The sequence below is a fragment of the Musca autumnalis genome, unplaced genomic scaffold, assembly GCF_047663935.1.
Source record: "Musca autumnalis isolate F117 unplaced genomic scaffold, ASM4766393v1 scaffold_1, whole genome shotgun sequence".
NCBI classification, from domain to species: Eukaryota; Metazoa; Arthropoda; class Insecta; order Diptera; family Muscidae; genus Musca; species Musca autumnalis.
This window is the reverse complement of record NW_027411644.1, coordinates 206611603-206629104: the sequence shown is the minus strand read 5'-3', so window position 1 is coordinate 206629104 and position 17502 is coordinate 206611603. Positions and strand designations below refer to the sequence as shown.

Genomic DNA, 17502 nt, shown 5'->3' with positions numbered 1-17502 from the left:
GAGCAGACTGCCTTTTGTGTGAGCTGCTGCAATCTACAGCAACAGCCTCATGTTACTTGCTTATGCTGATGACATTGACAATATGGGTCAACCAGTAAAAGAACTAACTGATACCTTTAAGAAGATGGAACGAGAATCTGCTAAAGTGGGTCTGGCACTAAACGGCGATAAGACCAAGCTGATGGTATCAACGCAAAATGCGTCCCTGGAACTTGGACCAAGGTAGTTAAAGACTTCGTCTACCTCGGCACAACCATAAACACAACAAACAACATCATTTGTGAATTAAGAAGAAGAATTTTATTGACCAACATATGCTACTTTGGGTCCATGTTTTGTTATACATTTTGAGAATTTTTGATGCTGTTTTGTCCGAACTACCTGTAATTTGACATTTGAGGTTCCCAGTGGTCACAAAACTTGTCAGCATAGGTCCACGTTGTAGTGTAGCCCTATATGTATAGCGGCACCTCCGGATTTTTGGTATTTTGAGGTTTTTATCTGCATTCCAGAGGTCACAAAACCTCTTTACCAAACATTTTCAACATAGGCCCATTTTGTGGTATGTAGCGCACGTAACGGTACCTCCCGATTTTAGGCATTTTGACGATTTTTGCTACATCCGAACTACATGTAATTTGTCATTTCTGATTACCAATGATTTTCAAATTGCCATCCGATTTCAGGTATTTTGAGGATTTGATCTACTTTTTAGACCAGTAATTTGACAGTGGAGGTTCCCAGTGGTGACAAAACTCACAAAATCTTTTCACAAACAATTTTATATAGGTCCATGTTTTGGCATAGGCCTCATATAACAGTACCTCCCTACTTTCGGTATTTTGAACCGCTTAGCTACATGTTTGTCTTTACTAGCTGTAATTTGATATTTTAAGTTCCTAGTGGTCACAACACTTCTCCACCAAAAATTTTCAACATAGGTCCATGATTTGGTATAGCCCTCATATATAGGTACCTCCCGATTTTCGGTATTTTTAAGATTTTGTCTACAGTTTTTGACCGAACTACTTGTAATTTGACATTTAAGGTTCCCAGTTGTCACAAAATATATTTAGCAAACATTTTCAACATCGGTCCATGTTCCAGCGATTTTCGAATTTCCACCCGATTTCAGGTATTTTGAAGATTTTATCTACTTTTTTAACCAGTAATTTGTCAGTGGAGGTTCCTAGTGGTCACAAAACTCACAAAATCTTTTCACAAAAAAATTTATATAGGTACATGTTTTGGCTCCCGACTTTCGGTATTAGGCGGTGTTAAACAAAATTTTTGTCTTAACTAGATGTAATTTTATATTTTAGGTTCCTAGTGGTCACAACATTTCTCCACCAAAAATTGTCATCATAGGTCCATATTTTGGTATAACCCCCATATAACAGTACCTCCCAAATGATGGTATTTTGAGGATTTTATCGACAATTTTTAATCGAACTACTTCTAATTCAACATTTGAGGTTCCAAGTGGACACAAAACTTCTCCATAAAAAACATAGGCTCATGTTTTGTTATAGTCCTCATAAACGGTTGCATAATAACATGACAAGCCCTGTTCCCTCTGACTTTCGTGCTATCCCTTATTTCTTATATCGAAAAGACATCTTCAGACACTTCAAATGTTTAATATCACTATGCAACACTGAAAATGCAAACAACTTCTAGTATGCATTTTTTGATAGTACATATTTAGACTACAAAAACCCTAGTAGGGTTTTGTCCTGTCAGATCCAGTTCGTATTTTATGGCCGCATTTAAAGCGGGCTAAAACTACACTTTTTTGCAATTATCGGGCCTTTATCTCAGAAACGATTAGAAATTTGGCCTTGCTGTCTAAGGCAATATTGTAGCCCTGAACTATTAGAACTTATCTTTCGAACAGACCCCATAAGAAAAACTCCATCTAGGGCATCAAAATCTATAAAATATAGAAAATTTTACGTAATTGATGAAATTCTGGTCAGTATCGGCTAAACTATTGGGAGTTGAACCAAGCAACCTTTTGCAAAAATCTTCCAATGTTCTCAACAAATGTTTAGAACATTCTGAAACTCTAAAATGCCTACTTCATGTTGTTTCAGCGGTATTTTGCATCATATTTTTTACAACACGTATTTCAAACACAGTTCACACCAAAAGTTTATTCTCGCATTTCGGATTTCACTACATTATTGGCATTTTTATTAAATGGTCGTTGAAAAATGTACTGAAAATAGAGGCATAGAGGCATTTTACAACAATGACATGTTCTGACGAGTTGTGTATTACATTCCAGGGAATATTTTTGCAAAAGAAAATATTCAGAAAAAATTAACGGTTTTCGAGATACGGCGTGGAATGTATATATGTATTGCATATATTTTGAAATTTGAGGCAATAAATGTAGTTTTTTGAGTACATTATTTCTCCAAATATTTTATTCTTGTCCTTATCTACAAATTTGCCTCAGAGGTCAGAAGAAGATTCGCATTGGTTTTAGAGATATAGCCCCGAATTTCTTTTAAAACTCAATATTTAACCAGGTTTAGATGAGGCCATAAAATCCGAGCTGGATCTGACACAACAAAACCCAACTAGGGTTCCTTGTCGTTTGGGTCTGTGCTTTCAAAAAATCCGCAGTTCGAATTGTTTGCACAAGATCACCTTAAAAATGTTGCACAGTGTATTTTGTATTTATTTCTTATATTAAATTACTTAATAAATGAATAAAACTTAAACTAAATAATAAACGTAAGCTAAATACTTGATTTCTCTTTTTTTTTAATTTTATAAAATATATGCATGTATTTTAGTACTGTTGCTGGCATTAAGTCTTTATTTATGAATATTAAAAAAACATCAGTCGAATTCCTCATCTCTTTCAGGTTACTGCAACCTTCGAAGTATGTGGTCGGTCTACTTGACTAAGCTCCAGGCCATTCGATGTTGAGGCTGTCGTCATTGATTGCAACTCACGGGCTTTCTTCTGAGATTTAAGAGCACGATTCGGACATAAAACTTGTTGCCAACATTTGCGGGAAGTTTCATCCAAAATCACGAAATAAACAAAAAGAACAAATCCTTGCATTGTGGCGGTGAGACAGAATAAGTACGAGAACACCAAACCCATTTTCATAAAGGCGAAAATTCCGAAAATCCACGAAAGACCCAATAGGAAAAACAACAGAATCGAGAGACGTATTTGTTTGATTACTAACTTCTTTTCACTGCGCTGTGTGGCCATGCTAAGACTCCGAGATATACTAAAGAATACATAGACGAAAATGGCCAAATTTGCTGTGACAACGAGGGAGACTGGTAATATCACGCCAAAATGTAAACCATTTCCAGAGGGATAACATATACCGGTGTCAGTTACAAGTTCAAAAGTTGAAGGTACATATGATTTTGGATCAATTAATGCCACCAACAGTGTGGGTATCAATGGTAGACCCCATGCCAAAACTGCCGATTTGGCAATGTAGTGTTTCGGGCGTTGTATACCAATCACTGTGACATATCGCTGGAATTGCAAGAAAGCAATCAATAACATCCAAGTGAAAAGCACCAGCAGGGAATATTGCAGTAAGGCACCCAAAAATACACATTTCGTATAATCACGTTCGTCCACCAGCGATTCGGATACATCATCGGTATTTACAAACAGGAACAGCACCATTTGCAACGTCAACGCCACACACATATTCAGCAAGATTTTATTTGATGCTTGAGCACGCCAACTTTTGAAGAGACAAGCCGTAATCCATATACCCATTAAACCCATCAGTGAAAGGGTACAGCCAACCAAGGAGATTACGTCTAGGGCTTCCATATGAACGGAGGTAATTAAAATTTCATCGGTGAGATCATTCTGTTTGAAACTACCTCCAATCAAGTAGGAGAATTGTGTCAGGTGACTGGTGTGACATAACACAAGTGGATTGTGATTGGCTCCGGGAGATTCACTTGTCGTCTGTACTCCACCACTGGTCCATGTACTGTAATTCCAGTAACCACAACCAGAATTGGGATTTGATTCAAGCGCAGTCATTGAGACATGTTGTCGCAATAGAAACGGCAAGTTTTCCGGTAATACATCTGTGAAAGGAAAATGTTGTAAATTGAGGTTAGAAAAATGTTTAAATAAATAAATTAAGAAATACGTTATTAACAATTTAAAATCCCAGAAAATCCAGAAGTAAAAAAGTATCAGTCAGCTGTGCCGACAGAGATATACCGTAAATAAATAAATACAATACTTCTGACGTCTATAGTGGGTTTTTGTGTTTTGGGCCAATCTTCCATTCAGTTGTCGTGTGCACCATTTAAGCGGACATTTTTAAACTTTCGTGGGGAAGGTACCGGAAGGAGTTGACCGATATGGCCTATCATCGTACATAAACTAAGTTTGGACAAAATATTAGAATACCCAAAATGTGAACCAAAGCGATTGAACCGTTCGAAAGTTGTCTTACGCACCAGCCAGTCGGACAGACAGAAAAAGATTACGATGTGAGGAGGAATCTTTTCGGAGCCAGTATGTACTTACGCCCGATAAAAAATTATTATTTAAAAAATTATACTGTAGTAATATGAGCCGAAAAGACTACCTGCTGTTGACAAGTCCCAAAACTGTTCTAAAAAATTTTTGTGAGGTACATTGCTGACTTAGAGCAGTTCTTCCATCTGAAGAATATGAAAATATCGGCAGCTAAATTCACTGCCACACTGTTCACCACTTGGTCGATGGTGTCCTGATTCTAACCACAAGTTACTCCAAAATATTGTGTGTAACATTTGATAACATGTTTAAGTCGTCAGCGCATGCCACAGCTATTGCGATGAGATCAGAAGTAGGAACAATGTTTTCAAGTCGCTGGCCTGCAGCACTTGGGGCGATGACAAAGAAACGTTGTTGATCTCTTACAAAGCAAAAGGCTGGTTCCTGAGGACTGCAGAATGCCGTCCTGTCCCACCCACCCAGTTGACCATTTTACCGGTGCAACAGCACAGCAGGAGCCTGTCGATGCTGTACCTGCTTGGGTGTTATCGCAGTGAGGTAGAGGGAGGTACAAACGAGAACCCCTACAGTGTGAATGACTTATGTACTTGGAGACCACCCGTTATCCATCACAGTAGAAGAACGCCAGCTGGCAACGCAAACACGTTTGGTTTCAACCCAGTTAAGATCCGGACGATGCATCCGCCTCAATTCGTATTGGACCCGAATTGATGCCACGATACCCAACATGCCCTGCATGCATCTGCATTTGCAGCCAGTCCTGGTTGCAGAATGTTTGTGTCTGGATGCAGAGGAACAAGCAACTTATAACTAAAGATATATACTAACACATTTGCGTTGCTACAACAACAACGTATAATTTGAAGTTCCCAGTTGCCTTCTTTCCTTAAACTTGTCAAAGTGGGTCAATATTTTCAATGGTCAATAAAACTTATCCATCAAAAATCGTCAACATAGGTCCATGTTTTTGTACAGCCCCAAATAACGGTACCTTCCGATTTTAGGTATATTGAAGATTTAAGCTACATTTTTGACCGAAATAGCGTTAATTTGAGGTTCCAAGAGGTCACAAAATTTCTCCACCAAAAAAATTGTCAACATAGTTCTATGTTTTGGTATAGCCCCCATAAAAAGCTAGCTCCCGATTTTTGCTATTTTGAGGATTTTAACTTCAATGTTTAACCGAACTAGCTGTAATGTGACAGGAAACGGTTTTCGGTATTTTGAAGATTTTAGCTACAATTTTTTACCGAACTAGCTAAAATTTGACATTTGAGGTTCTCATTGGTCCCGAAACTTCTATACCAAAAAAAAACGTCCGCATAGGTCATTTTTTGTTTTGCTTCAATAGAACAATACCTCGCAATTTGAGGATTTTTAAATACAATTTTTAACTGATATAATTTGACATTTGAAGTTCTCAGAGGTACCGAAACTTCTCCACTAAAAATCGTCCCCATAGGTCCATGTTTTGGTGTATCCCCCATATAAAGGTAAAGGTAATTTGTAGATACATTTTTGACCTAATTTAGGCATTTGGTGTATTCGTGGTCGAACAATTTTTGCACCTAACAGAAAACTTATTATTCCGTTTTAGTTTAGAATATTTTATGGTGGAGGGTTTAAAAAGTTCGAACCGGCCAAACTTAATGGGTTTTACTTGTTAGTTTTTATCGACATTTTCTATCCACATTGAATATAATTTGGAATTTAGGGTTTCTAGTGGTCAAAAACTTCTCCACCAAAAATTGCGTATGGCCCCATACAAAAATTCGGATAAATTCACTTTTAGACCTGCTTTCGAATCACTTTGCCTCAATTACGACGGTAAACGTTTTTTCAGGGGCAAGTCGATACTTCTTGAGAAAACCGCCAGAAAGGTGAAAGACCCCTATGGCACCATATGTTGTGGCTGGAGAGCACTTGAACTGACCCACCGATTTGGTCCAAAATTGGCCTTCGTCATATTTTGTCCAAACTTGGTTTCAGTTCGAAGATGGGCAATACCGGTACACAACTTCCGGTACTTCCCCTAATATTTAAAAATGTCACTAAAATAGTATGCAAAATATCTCTAGAACGGGCAACCCATTTGGTCCAAACTTGGGATCTCCTAATATTTTGTCCATTTTTAGTTTAACTTCTAAAATGACGCATATCGGTCCACTCCTTAGGGTACCTACCGTGAACAAATCCATGCTTCCTGGCATACTGGTCCAAAAGTTATACAATGACCCACTGAAATGACTAGTGGGCGCAATATGCATCGAAAAGATATGAACTTTAATCCTAATCCACAATTTTATTGGCAAAAAGGGCCACCAAATTCTGTCACAAGATAAAAGTTTTAATTCACATAGGCTGAGGGTATATCTCTGTTGCCAAAGCCGACTGATACTTTTTTACTTGTTTTGTTTAAAATTCACTTCAGACAAGTCAAAAAAGTAAAGAAATATACCGTTATTTGGAGGCTATACCAAAACATGGGCCTATATTGACGATTTTTAGTGAAGAAGTTTTGTGACCACTGAGAACCTCAAATGTCAAATTACAGCTAGTTCGGTTAAAAATTTTAGCTAAAATCCTCAAAATACCTAAGATCGGGAGGCACCGTTATATGGGGGTTATTCCCAAACAGGGACCTATGTTGCCATTTTGTGTGGAGAAGTGTTGTGACCAGTAAGAACCTCAAATATCAAATTACGGATAGTTCAGTCAAACAATGTAGAGAAGACCCTCAATTACCCTTATATGGAGCGATATCAAAACATGGACCTATTTTGACGATTTTTAGTGAAGAAGTTTTGTGGCCACTGAGAATCTCAAATGTCAAATTACAGCTGGTTCGGTTAAAAATTGTAGCTAAAATGGGGTCTTTACCAAAACGTGGACCGATATAGCCCATCATCGAACTTCACCTGCCGCCTATGAGAAAAATATGCGCTTGTACAAGAATATAGCGTTCTAGTTCAATTATTGTGGACGATAGAGTGATTAAAACGGAAAGAAATGGCTATGTAGACTCAGAATTTTATCTTGACCAAGAATATATATACTTTATAGGGACCCACGTTATTACTTAAATGCGTTAAAAGTGGAAAACAAACTTAATATACCCTCCATGCTATGGTGGAGGGTATAAAAATAAATAACAGCTATACCAGGTTACCATGTTAAACAAATAAAACTGAAATTTGTATATAGACACTAAAAAGTTCGACCTTCAGAACTGGGAATGATAACTCTCGATTCGGTCCACCGTGGTGCAATGGTATGCACACTAGGGTTTTGACTTTTTTACGGCCTCATATCCCTGTATCATATTTTGATGAGCTTTTATCTAAGATGGGTGACGTAGAGGATGGAAGATACCAAGGAACCGGCTGACCTGACCGGCTTTAACATGGCAAAGCCCAGTATTTATCTTGGTCCCTCTTTCATCTCAAGTTGACACTGACCTCCCCCTGGTGTCAACTGGGGAGCTGTCTCTAACACCCGTTAAAGGTAGTGAGCTAACATGTGCCACTCGTTCACCCATAAGAACGTTAAAAACTTGGGTTTGGGCGTCGAGTTAGTAACCCTCCCCTAGAAAAAACAGCCTTCTATGAAAAAACGAAAGAAAAGAAAAACAAACCCCCCTAAATTGACGAACCCCGCCTGGAATGTTCGCACTCTTTATAAGTGCAGTTTACGCATTGACAGATGTACTTGAAAAGTATAAGGCCGACATTACTGTCATACAGGAAATACGATGGAATGGGAAAGGCGTCACAACAACACGTAAAGGTGACTCACTGTATTATAGCTGTGCGGATTTGTAATTGGTCGGAGGTTAAAATATCTGGTCTCCAGCTACACCCCAGTGAATGAAAGACTCGCTGCAAATCGATTAAAAGCGAAATTCTTCAACATCAGCTTTATTTGAGAGCATGCTCCCACTGAAGACAAGGACAAACAGACCAAAGATATATTTTACGAGGGCTTAGAAGAAACTTATGACCGTTGCCCTGCCCATGACATTAGAATTATACTAGGCGATTTTAATGCCAAAATTGGAAAGGAGAATATCTTTGGCCCAAAAGTCTGGAAATTCAGTCTACACAGTGAAACATCTGACAATGGTATGAGGCTGATAGACTTTGCAGCTGCAAGGAACATGGTAGTTAGCAGTACCAGATTTAAGCATCTCGATATTCATAAGGGCACCTGGCTGTCGCCAGATCAAAGAACAAGAAATCAAATTGATCACGTTGTGATAGATGGAAGACATGCTTCAAGCGTGTTGGATGTACGATCGTTCCGAGGTGCAAACATACACTCGGACCACTACCTTGTTGCAGCAAAGGTACGTACCAGATTAAACGTAGCAAACAAAGTACGAACAGACACAACACGAAAGTTGGACATCGGTAAGCTGCAATCACAACAGATAGCAACAACCTATTCCACTCAACTGGCCCAACTGCTCAATCAAAGTACTCCTCGTCCCGATAACATATCAGGACAAATGCAAAACATTGCCCAATCCATGCAAACAGCCGCAAAATCAGTACTTGGATAGCAGAGACCTCCACCAATGAATCCATGGTATGACCAGGAGTGTCGTGCTGCTACCGAAGAGAAAAATGCGGCATATAGGGCTGCTTTACAATCAGTAGCAACGCGTAGCGCACGAGAGAGGTATCGGGAAAAAAGGAGGGAGGAGAAACGTCTTTTCCGCAGGAAAATGAGAGAGATGGAAAAGCGGGAGTGTGAACTAATCGAGATGTACAGGAGACAGAATGAAGTGCGAAAATTCTACCAAAGAGTGAAACATCAAACTGATGGCTTTGGAGCTGGCACATCCTCCTGTAGAGACCAGCAAGGTAATCTGGTAACTGATACAGAAAGTGTGCTAAGGATATGGAAAGAACATTTTTCAAAACTGTTGGTATCCAATAGCAGCGAAGACGACGAATATACCACATACCCAATCCCAGAAGATGGTATTGAATGTATACCGCCTAGTCAAGATGAGGTAATAATATAATAATAATAATTGTTCCACAAACATCCCAGATGGGACAAGGGAGACTTCTCTCATATCAATGAGTGCACGCCGATTCATATTGGCTCAATGATATGGGACCTACTTTTTATTGCCGAGTCCGAACGGCGTGTCTTACGACACACTTGTAGAGAAGTTTTTCATGGCTTAAATACTCAGGAAATGTCGCCAGCATTACTGAGGGGGAATTTTGCCACCGTTGAAAATTTGATGTTGCTTGGCCTGGGATTTGAACCGTAGACCTTCTGAGTGCAAGGCGGACGTGCTAACCATTGCACCACGGTGGCCCTCCAAGATGAGGTAAAGACAGAAATAAACCGGCTGAAGAATAATAAGGCAGCAGGAGCCGATGTCTTACCAGCCGAGCTGTTCAAAACCGGAAGCGACACGCTTATAAGGTGTTTTCATCAGCTAGTTAGCACCATCTGGCAGGAAGAACGAGTACCCGACGATTGGAACCTGAGTATCCTCTGCCCCGTCCACAAGAAGGGAGATAAGACTGTATGCTCTAACTATAGGGGCATATGTCTAGTCCCTATTGTCAGGGATATTGTGCGAACGACTAAAGCCTATGGTCAACGAGATAATTGGACCATACCAATGCGGCTTTACCTGCGGCAAATCCTGGAAAAGACTCAAGAGATGCAGATCGACACCTACCATCTTTTTGTCGATTATAATGCAGTCTTCGACAGCCCGCTACGTTCAAAGGTATTCCAAGCCATGTCTGAATTTGGTATCCCCGCAAAACTCATACGGCTTTGTAAAATGACTTTAACTGACACGAGATCTTCAGTTAAAATAGGAAAGAATCTCTACGAAGAGTTTTGTACCATAAGAGGTTTCAGGCAAGGAGACAGCCTTTCGTGTGATCTTTTCAACATCCTGTTAGAAAAGGTTATACGAGATGCGAAGGTGAATAGAAGTGGCACAATATATACAATAGGGTTATGACTTTTTGACATTTTTTCTCAAAAATGATTTCCTGTAGCAGGGATGAATGAACTTTTGCCTAATAATCACTACACTATCGTTTATTCCATTGAAATATAAAAAAAATCACGCACAAATCGATTTTAAAAATATAATTTTTTGAAAAAATGTATGAAATGAAAAAAAATTTTTTTTTCAAAAATTATTTTTTGTTGCACGAATGAATAAATATAAACCTGGTTAAAACTCTAAAAATGGATGAATTTAGACCTAACCTTGAGTTCTTATTTTTTTCGGGTCGCTGGTTTCATTCATTAAAGGGGTCTTTTCGGTCCCTTATCCCATAAAATGTGATCGTATCAGATCAAAATATTCTACAAATTTGTTCGCCATCAAAGTTTTATATAGGTCCTAGAATACACCAAAACTCTATATCTTACCTAAACTCCAGAAATATGCAAAATTATAAACACATTTTAGGGTTGAGGTCGTACTTCATGTGGGTTTTGGCAAAAATGTCACACAAAGTATAATTTTAGAAGAACGGCGTCAAAGACAACAAGTGGGAAAAGCGTTAAGTTCGGTCGGGCCGAACTTTTTATACCCTCCACCACAAATTTCATTTCAGACCGAAAATCGGAAGTTACCGTTCTATGGGGGCCATATGATGGCGCGGGCCTATACCTACAAAATTCTGGGGGTGAAGTTTTATATCCCCAACGAAGACTAAATACCAAATTTCAGCCATCTCGGTGTGATAATGAGGCCAAAACCTTCAAAATACCGAAAACCGGGAGATATCGTTCTATGGGGGCTATATCAAAACGTGGACCTATATAAACATTTTATGGTCGAAATGTTTCCTAGCCTCTGGAAACACAAAATACAAAGTTGCAACCGATTCTGTTGTCAAATGGGACTAATACATTCAAAATATATTAAAATGACGCGTACTTTATATGGGGCGTTATATGGGGGCAATAACAAAACGTGGACCTATATAAACCAACTTTGGTAGGAATGTTGTTTGGCCTCTGGAGACACAAAATACCAAATTACAACTAATTCGGTGGTAAAATGGGACAAATATCTTAAAAATTCCTTAAAACGACGACGCGTCACGCGTCATTTTGTATGGGGGCTATACGAAAGCGTGGACCTACATAGCCCACTTTCAATACCAAAAGTCCTACGTACAAATAATAGATTTTCCCAAAATTTCATCCACCTACCTCAATCCGTTCGGACGCTAGAGTGATTTCCACAGACGGACAGACAGACAGACGGTCGGACATGGCTATATCGATGTAGAATTGCACGCTGATCAAGAATATATATAGTTTGTGGGGTCTACATAAAAGGGGTTCTTTTGGTCATAAAAGGGGTTCTTTTGGTCCCTTTTTCCACAAATCTTTAAAATCTCCTATAAAATGTGGTGGGATCAGACCAAAATATTCTAGAAATTTGTTCACCATGAAATTTTACTATAGGTCTTAGAATATATCAAAACTCTAAATTATACCCAAACGCCAGAAAGTGACCCTATACTAATTCTGACATTCTGAATGAAAGAAAATCTGTATATACCTGCACGACAAAATATCACATAAAAACGAAAAGGTTTTTCGGAGATTTGGCCTCTGTGCATACTCGTAGGTTGATGTTTTGGTATATCCACCATACAACCGTACCTCCCGATTTTCGGTATTTTGAGGGTTCTAGGTAAATTTTTTACTGAACTACCATTAATTTGACATTTAAGGTTCCCTATGGTAACGAAACTTTTCCAACAAAAATATCAATATTGGTCCATGTTTTGCTAAAGTCCCCACATAACAGTACCTTCAATTTTAGGTATTTTAAGGATTTTAGCAACATTTTTTACCGAATTAGCGGTAATTTTACATTTAAAGATTCCAGTGTTCACAAAACTTATCCACCCAAAAATGTCAACATAGGACCATCTGTTGGTATCGCCCTTATATAACCATATCTCCCGATTTTCAATGTTTTGAGGGTTCTAGCTAATTTTTTAACTACCAGTAATTTTACATTTAAGGTTCCCAGTAACCACGAAACTTTTCCACCAAACATTTTCAAGATAGGTCCATGCTTTGGAATAGTCTCATATTATGGTACCTTGCGATTTCAGATATTTTGATTGTTCCAGGAATTTTTTGCCCGAACTAGGGGTAATTTTACATTTGAGGTTACCAGAACTTTTCAAATAAAAATTTGTCAACATGGGTCCATGTTTTGGTATTGTCCTCATATAACGGTACCTTAAGATTCCATGTATTTTGAGATTTTAGCTACATTTTTTGTCGAACTAGCTGTAATTTTACCTCTCAGGTACCCAATAGCCCCAAAATTTCTATTTTGATGATTTTAGCTACATTTTTGTCCGAACTTGCAGTAATTTGACATTTGAGGTCCCCAGAGGTCACAAACCCAATGTCTTGGTATAAAGGTACATTCGGATTTTAGGTATTTCAAGGGTTTTAGCTATATTATTTGAACGCAATACCTGTAATTTGGCATTTAAAGTTCACAGTGGTCACAAAACTTCACAAAACCTCAACAATTGCCAACCGATTTCAGGCAATTTAAAATTTGTATATTTATACCCTCAGCCTTTAGGCTAAAGAGGGTATTTACACTCTGATACGACCAAAAATGTGCCTCATCGAAATAATGGTTTTAGACCCTAAGTATGTTTGTACGATATCCGTTTCAGACAATTTTGAGTAGATCTAGCTATGTCCGTCCGTCTGTCTGTCTGGCAGGCTGGTGCGCATGATAACTCTCGAACGGATCAATCGATTTGGTTCAACTTTTGGGTATCAAAATATTTTGTCCAGATTCGATTTAAGTTCAATGATGGGCCATATAGGTCCACTCCTTCAGGTACCTCCCCCACAAATGTTCAAAAATTGTCGCAAAACTTGTGCGCACGATAACTCTTGTAGGGAATAACGGATTTGGTCCATACTTTGCACATCGTGTAATTTCTACCAAACTTAGATGAGGTTCCAATATGGACTCAATCGGTCCACTCCTTCTGGTACCTCCCACACAAAATTTCGGAAAAGTTCAGTTTAGGACCTGGTCTCGAATCGCTTTGATTTGTGTTTACGCAAGTTGTATTCGCTGTCCTCTATACGACACTGTAAGTTTCATTAGGGGCAAGACCATACTTCCTGAGAAAATAGCCTGAAAGTTACAAAAAAACCCTATGACACCGTGTGTAGTGGTTGGAGCGCAAGATAACTCTCGAACAGAAATGCCGATTCGGTCCAAAATTTGGCTTTCGTAATATTTTGTCCAAACTTAGTTCAAGTTCAAAGATGGATTACATCGGTCCACTCCTTCCGGTACCTCCCCCACAAAAGTTTGAAAATGTTCGGAAAATTTGTGCGTACGATAACTCTTGAAGGGAGTAACAGATTTGGTCCATACTTTGCACATTATGAATTTTCTACCAGTCTTAGATGAGGTTCCAATATGGACTCAATCGGTAAACTCCTTCGAGTACCTCCCACACAAAATTTCGGAAAAGTTCAGTTTAGGACCTGCTCTCGAATCGCCTTGGTTTTTGTTGTAGCATCTTGTATTCACTGTCCCCTATACGAAGGTACAAGTTTCCTCAGGGGCAAGACCATACTTCCTGAAAAAAGAGCCTGAAAGTTGAAAAACAAACCCTATGACACCATGTTTATGGGTGGAAGCGCAAGATAATTCTCGAACGGAAATGCCGATTCCGGCCAAAATTTGGCCTTCGTAATATTGTTTCCAAACTTACTTTAAGTTCGTAGATAAGCCATATCGGTCCACTCCTTCAGGTACCTACCCTACAAAAGTTCAAAAATATTCGGAAAAATTGTGCGCACGATAACTCTTGATAGGAATGACCGATTTGGTCCATACTTTACACATTCTCATAATATCTACCAGATATAGATCAGGTTCGAATATGGACTATATTTGTCCACTCCATCCCTTACCTCCCACACAAAATTTTGGATAAGTTCACTTTAAGACCTGCTATTGAATCACTTTGATTTTTGTTGAAGCAACTTACATTCGCTGCCTCTATTACGATGGCAAAAGTTGTTTCAGGGGCAAGTCCATACTTCTTGAGAAAACAGCCCGAAGGGTGTAAAAACCCCCTATGGCACCCCCATGGTCTATGTCGGTCCATTCCTTTAAGTAAGTTTTCCGCAACATTTTTGAACTTTAATCCTAATCAACATTTTTGTCGGTTCATACGACCAAAATTTTGAAACCCTCTAAATACATAAGTTTTTTGTGAAAAAGTGTTTCAATTTTCACAGGCTGAGGGTATATCTCTGTCGGCAAAGCCGACTGATACTTTTTTACTTGTTTCGTTCTAAATTGGCTGTAATTTGGGTTCGAAGTGGTCAGAAAACTTCCGACCACAATTTTATTTCAATTCAGAACATTTCATGGCCTGGCCAAACATAACACTTCTTACTTGTTTATCTTCAAAACACACTCACCTTCATAACCGGGTATGGAAATTGATAAAATTTTACTAAACGGCTTTCGCAAACGCAATATATTCGATTCCACAAATAGGCCATCGTGGGCATAGACCTTAAAAACAATCACCGGTGGTGAACGTTGCAGAAGTGAAAAATGTGCCATCAAATGTTGCCACAAGCTAAGCGGTACATAAGAAGCCAGTTCCAAATCTGAATCATTTAAAAGTTCATCAACCGTTTCATTTAGGAAAATAAAACGATAGTGGAAATTATTGAATGAATCATAATTAAGTTCTGTGAAATGTGACGCCGATAGCTTCGATGGATATATGGCAATTCCCGAAATGTTTGCACACTGTGGATTGACAAAGAAGACACTTATATTTCCGCTGATATGAGCGTAAATTCCATTACGAAGGTGTGAATTAAGTACTTCAACTGCTGGCGGTGTTGCTGATAAGGTGTTATCGGCAGCGGTGGTGGTATGGTTGGAGGTATTATGTGTGACGGCGTAAGCCATTGCTTGGACATTGTGACATTGGCTCTCGGACACAAACTTATCACCTATCGAATCCATGTATGACTCAAAAGTTTCGAGCAGAGAATTTGTGGCATTTAATTCGGCCGACATACGTAGGACGGTGGGATCACTGGCCATTAGATTGTGAGTGATTTGCAGAACATCTGAAGAAAGCTCAATGTCTGGTGTTTCGGCAACTAACGTTTTAAGAATTTCATTGGTCAAATGAATATCGGCTGGTAGACGACGCTTGGAAGGACTTTGAAGTAGTTTAATGAGATTATGGGAAGATTGTAATCTTGCCTTGGGATCACTTGTTCGATTAAGATTTGTTACATTGCTTAGCAGAGAATTTAGTTCATTGCTTATGATCTGTTGCTCCGTAGTCCGTAGGCATTTATAATTGGCATATTCTGCCGTTAGGGGTTCCCATTGGGCTCGATGTGTTTTCTTGTCATACAAACAACGCCTGCTCAGGGGTAAACCATTGGGTTTTAGGCACACCTCCTGCAGAGTTGCTTTTTGATTAATTTTGGTACGTTTCCATGTGTTGCGGTGATGTTCCAGACCTTCACCTTGTATATAATGATGCTGGAATTCTTCCGGTAGACAGAACATGCTAAGATGGCATTGTATCATTGCCATGTTTTTGTCTTGAGCTTCCCAAACAGCGTGCTGCAACAATGGCGAGAGTAAACAACGTCTTTTTAGCGGAAAACCGGTCTCGGCGGAACACATATTGGGCAAGACAGCGTTTTCTCCAACCTTAGTGAGATTCCAAGTTACCCACAGCATTTGTGTTTGATTGTTGTCCATTATGAATTCATAAAAATATTGTTCCTCCTCACAAAACAGGTAATTGCCAAGATTGGGTAGGGAGGTAATAGCATTGGTAGTTAAATGGGGATGGTGGCGGGTAGTTGTTGTTGTCGATGATGTTGATGTATCTTCATTGCTATCATCAATTACTTTGGGTTTTAAGTGGGCCTGGGGTAGCAGAGTTTTGGCATTTACATGACTTGCCAGGCCGCATAACAAAATTAGCCACAACATTATTTCCATTCTATCCGACTTTATAGTTTTATTCAACACAAATATTTTCATTTCAACACATTTTTTTTATGGCCACACTATATTAATTTATTTATCTATTCGTTTATTTTTTCTTTTTTTTTGCTTAACGTTTAGTTGCCAATATCGTTTGTACTGTGATGCATTGACCGCTGTGTTTTCTGGCGAACACAAAACAACATTCCCCGTCCGTTTAAATTTAATTACTAATTGTACAATTTCAATTTTCTTGAAATTTGCCAACAAAAACGAAAACAAACAAAAAGAGAACACAACTTGAGACATATGTATTTACTTTGATTCATCAATGGCACCTTAGAAATACCAGCTGTACTACCAACAACGCCACTACCACCATTGCACACCCATCAACTACCATCATCACCTCTGCTTATCATCCCAATATTCATGCAAAGTATCGATAAGTGGCCGCCGACTCTTGATAAAAGTTCTATATGGCAGATAGTACCAGCGCAACATTTTATAAAACAAAACAACAACAACGACAAAGGTACAAATATACAATACAAACATTCAATCACAGGTATGCACGTTGATCTGTAAACATTAAAATTTGTTGTTGAGCACTTGACATATATGAATGTGTATTGGCGTGTAACGAAAGCATAACTTCAATTGTAACAAGCATTAAATTGTTAAGTTCGGCTGAGCTAAACTTTTTTATGCCCTCTACCATAATATATTCTGAACTAAAATTGCTGTATTTTATTATTGGGAACATCAAATGTTAAATTACAGATAGTTCGTACAAAAAATGTAGCTAAATCCTCAAAATACCTAAAATCCTGAGAGGTATTATTACATGGGGACCATACCCAAACATGGACCTATGTTGAACATTTTCGGTGGAGAAGTTTCATGACCACTGGGAACCTCAAATATCAAATTA

The 17502-nt window shown here is 38.7% G+C and overlaps 1 protein-coding gene across 1 annotated transcript; it reads right to left on the bottom strand.

The window, feature by feature from the left end:
* Nucleotides 1-1624: 1624 nt before the first annotated feature.
* On the bottom strand, nt 1625-16992 carry Mayo (mayo). The gene is made up of 2 exons (XM_073959943.1): nt 15017-16992; nt 1625-4092 (listed from the first exon to the last, which is right to left on the bottom strand). Exons 1-2 carry the CDS (start codon nt 16623-16625, stop codon nt 2876-2878), a joined length of 2826 nt encoding a protein of 941 aa, XP_073816044.1. The 5' UTR covers nt 16626-16992; the 3' UTR covers nt 1625-2875.
* Nucleotides 16993-17502: the final 510 nt, after the last annotated feature.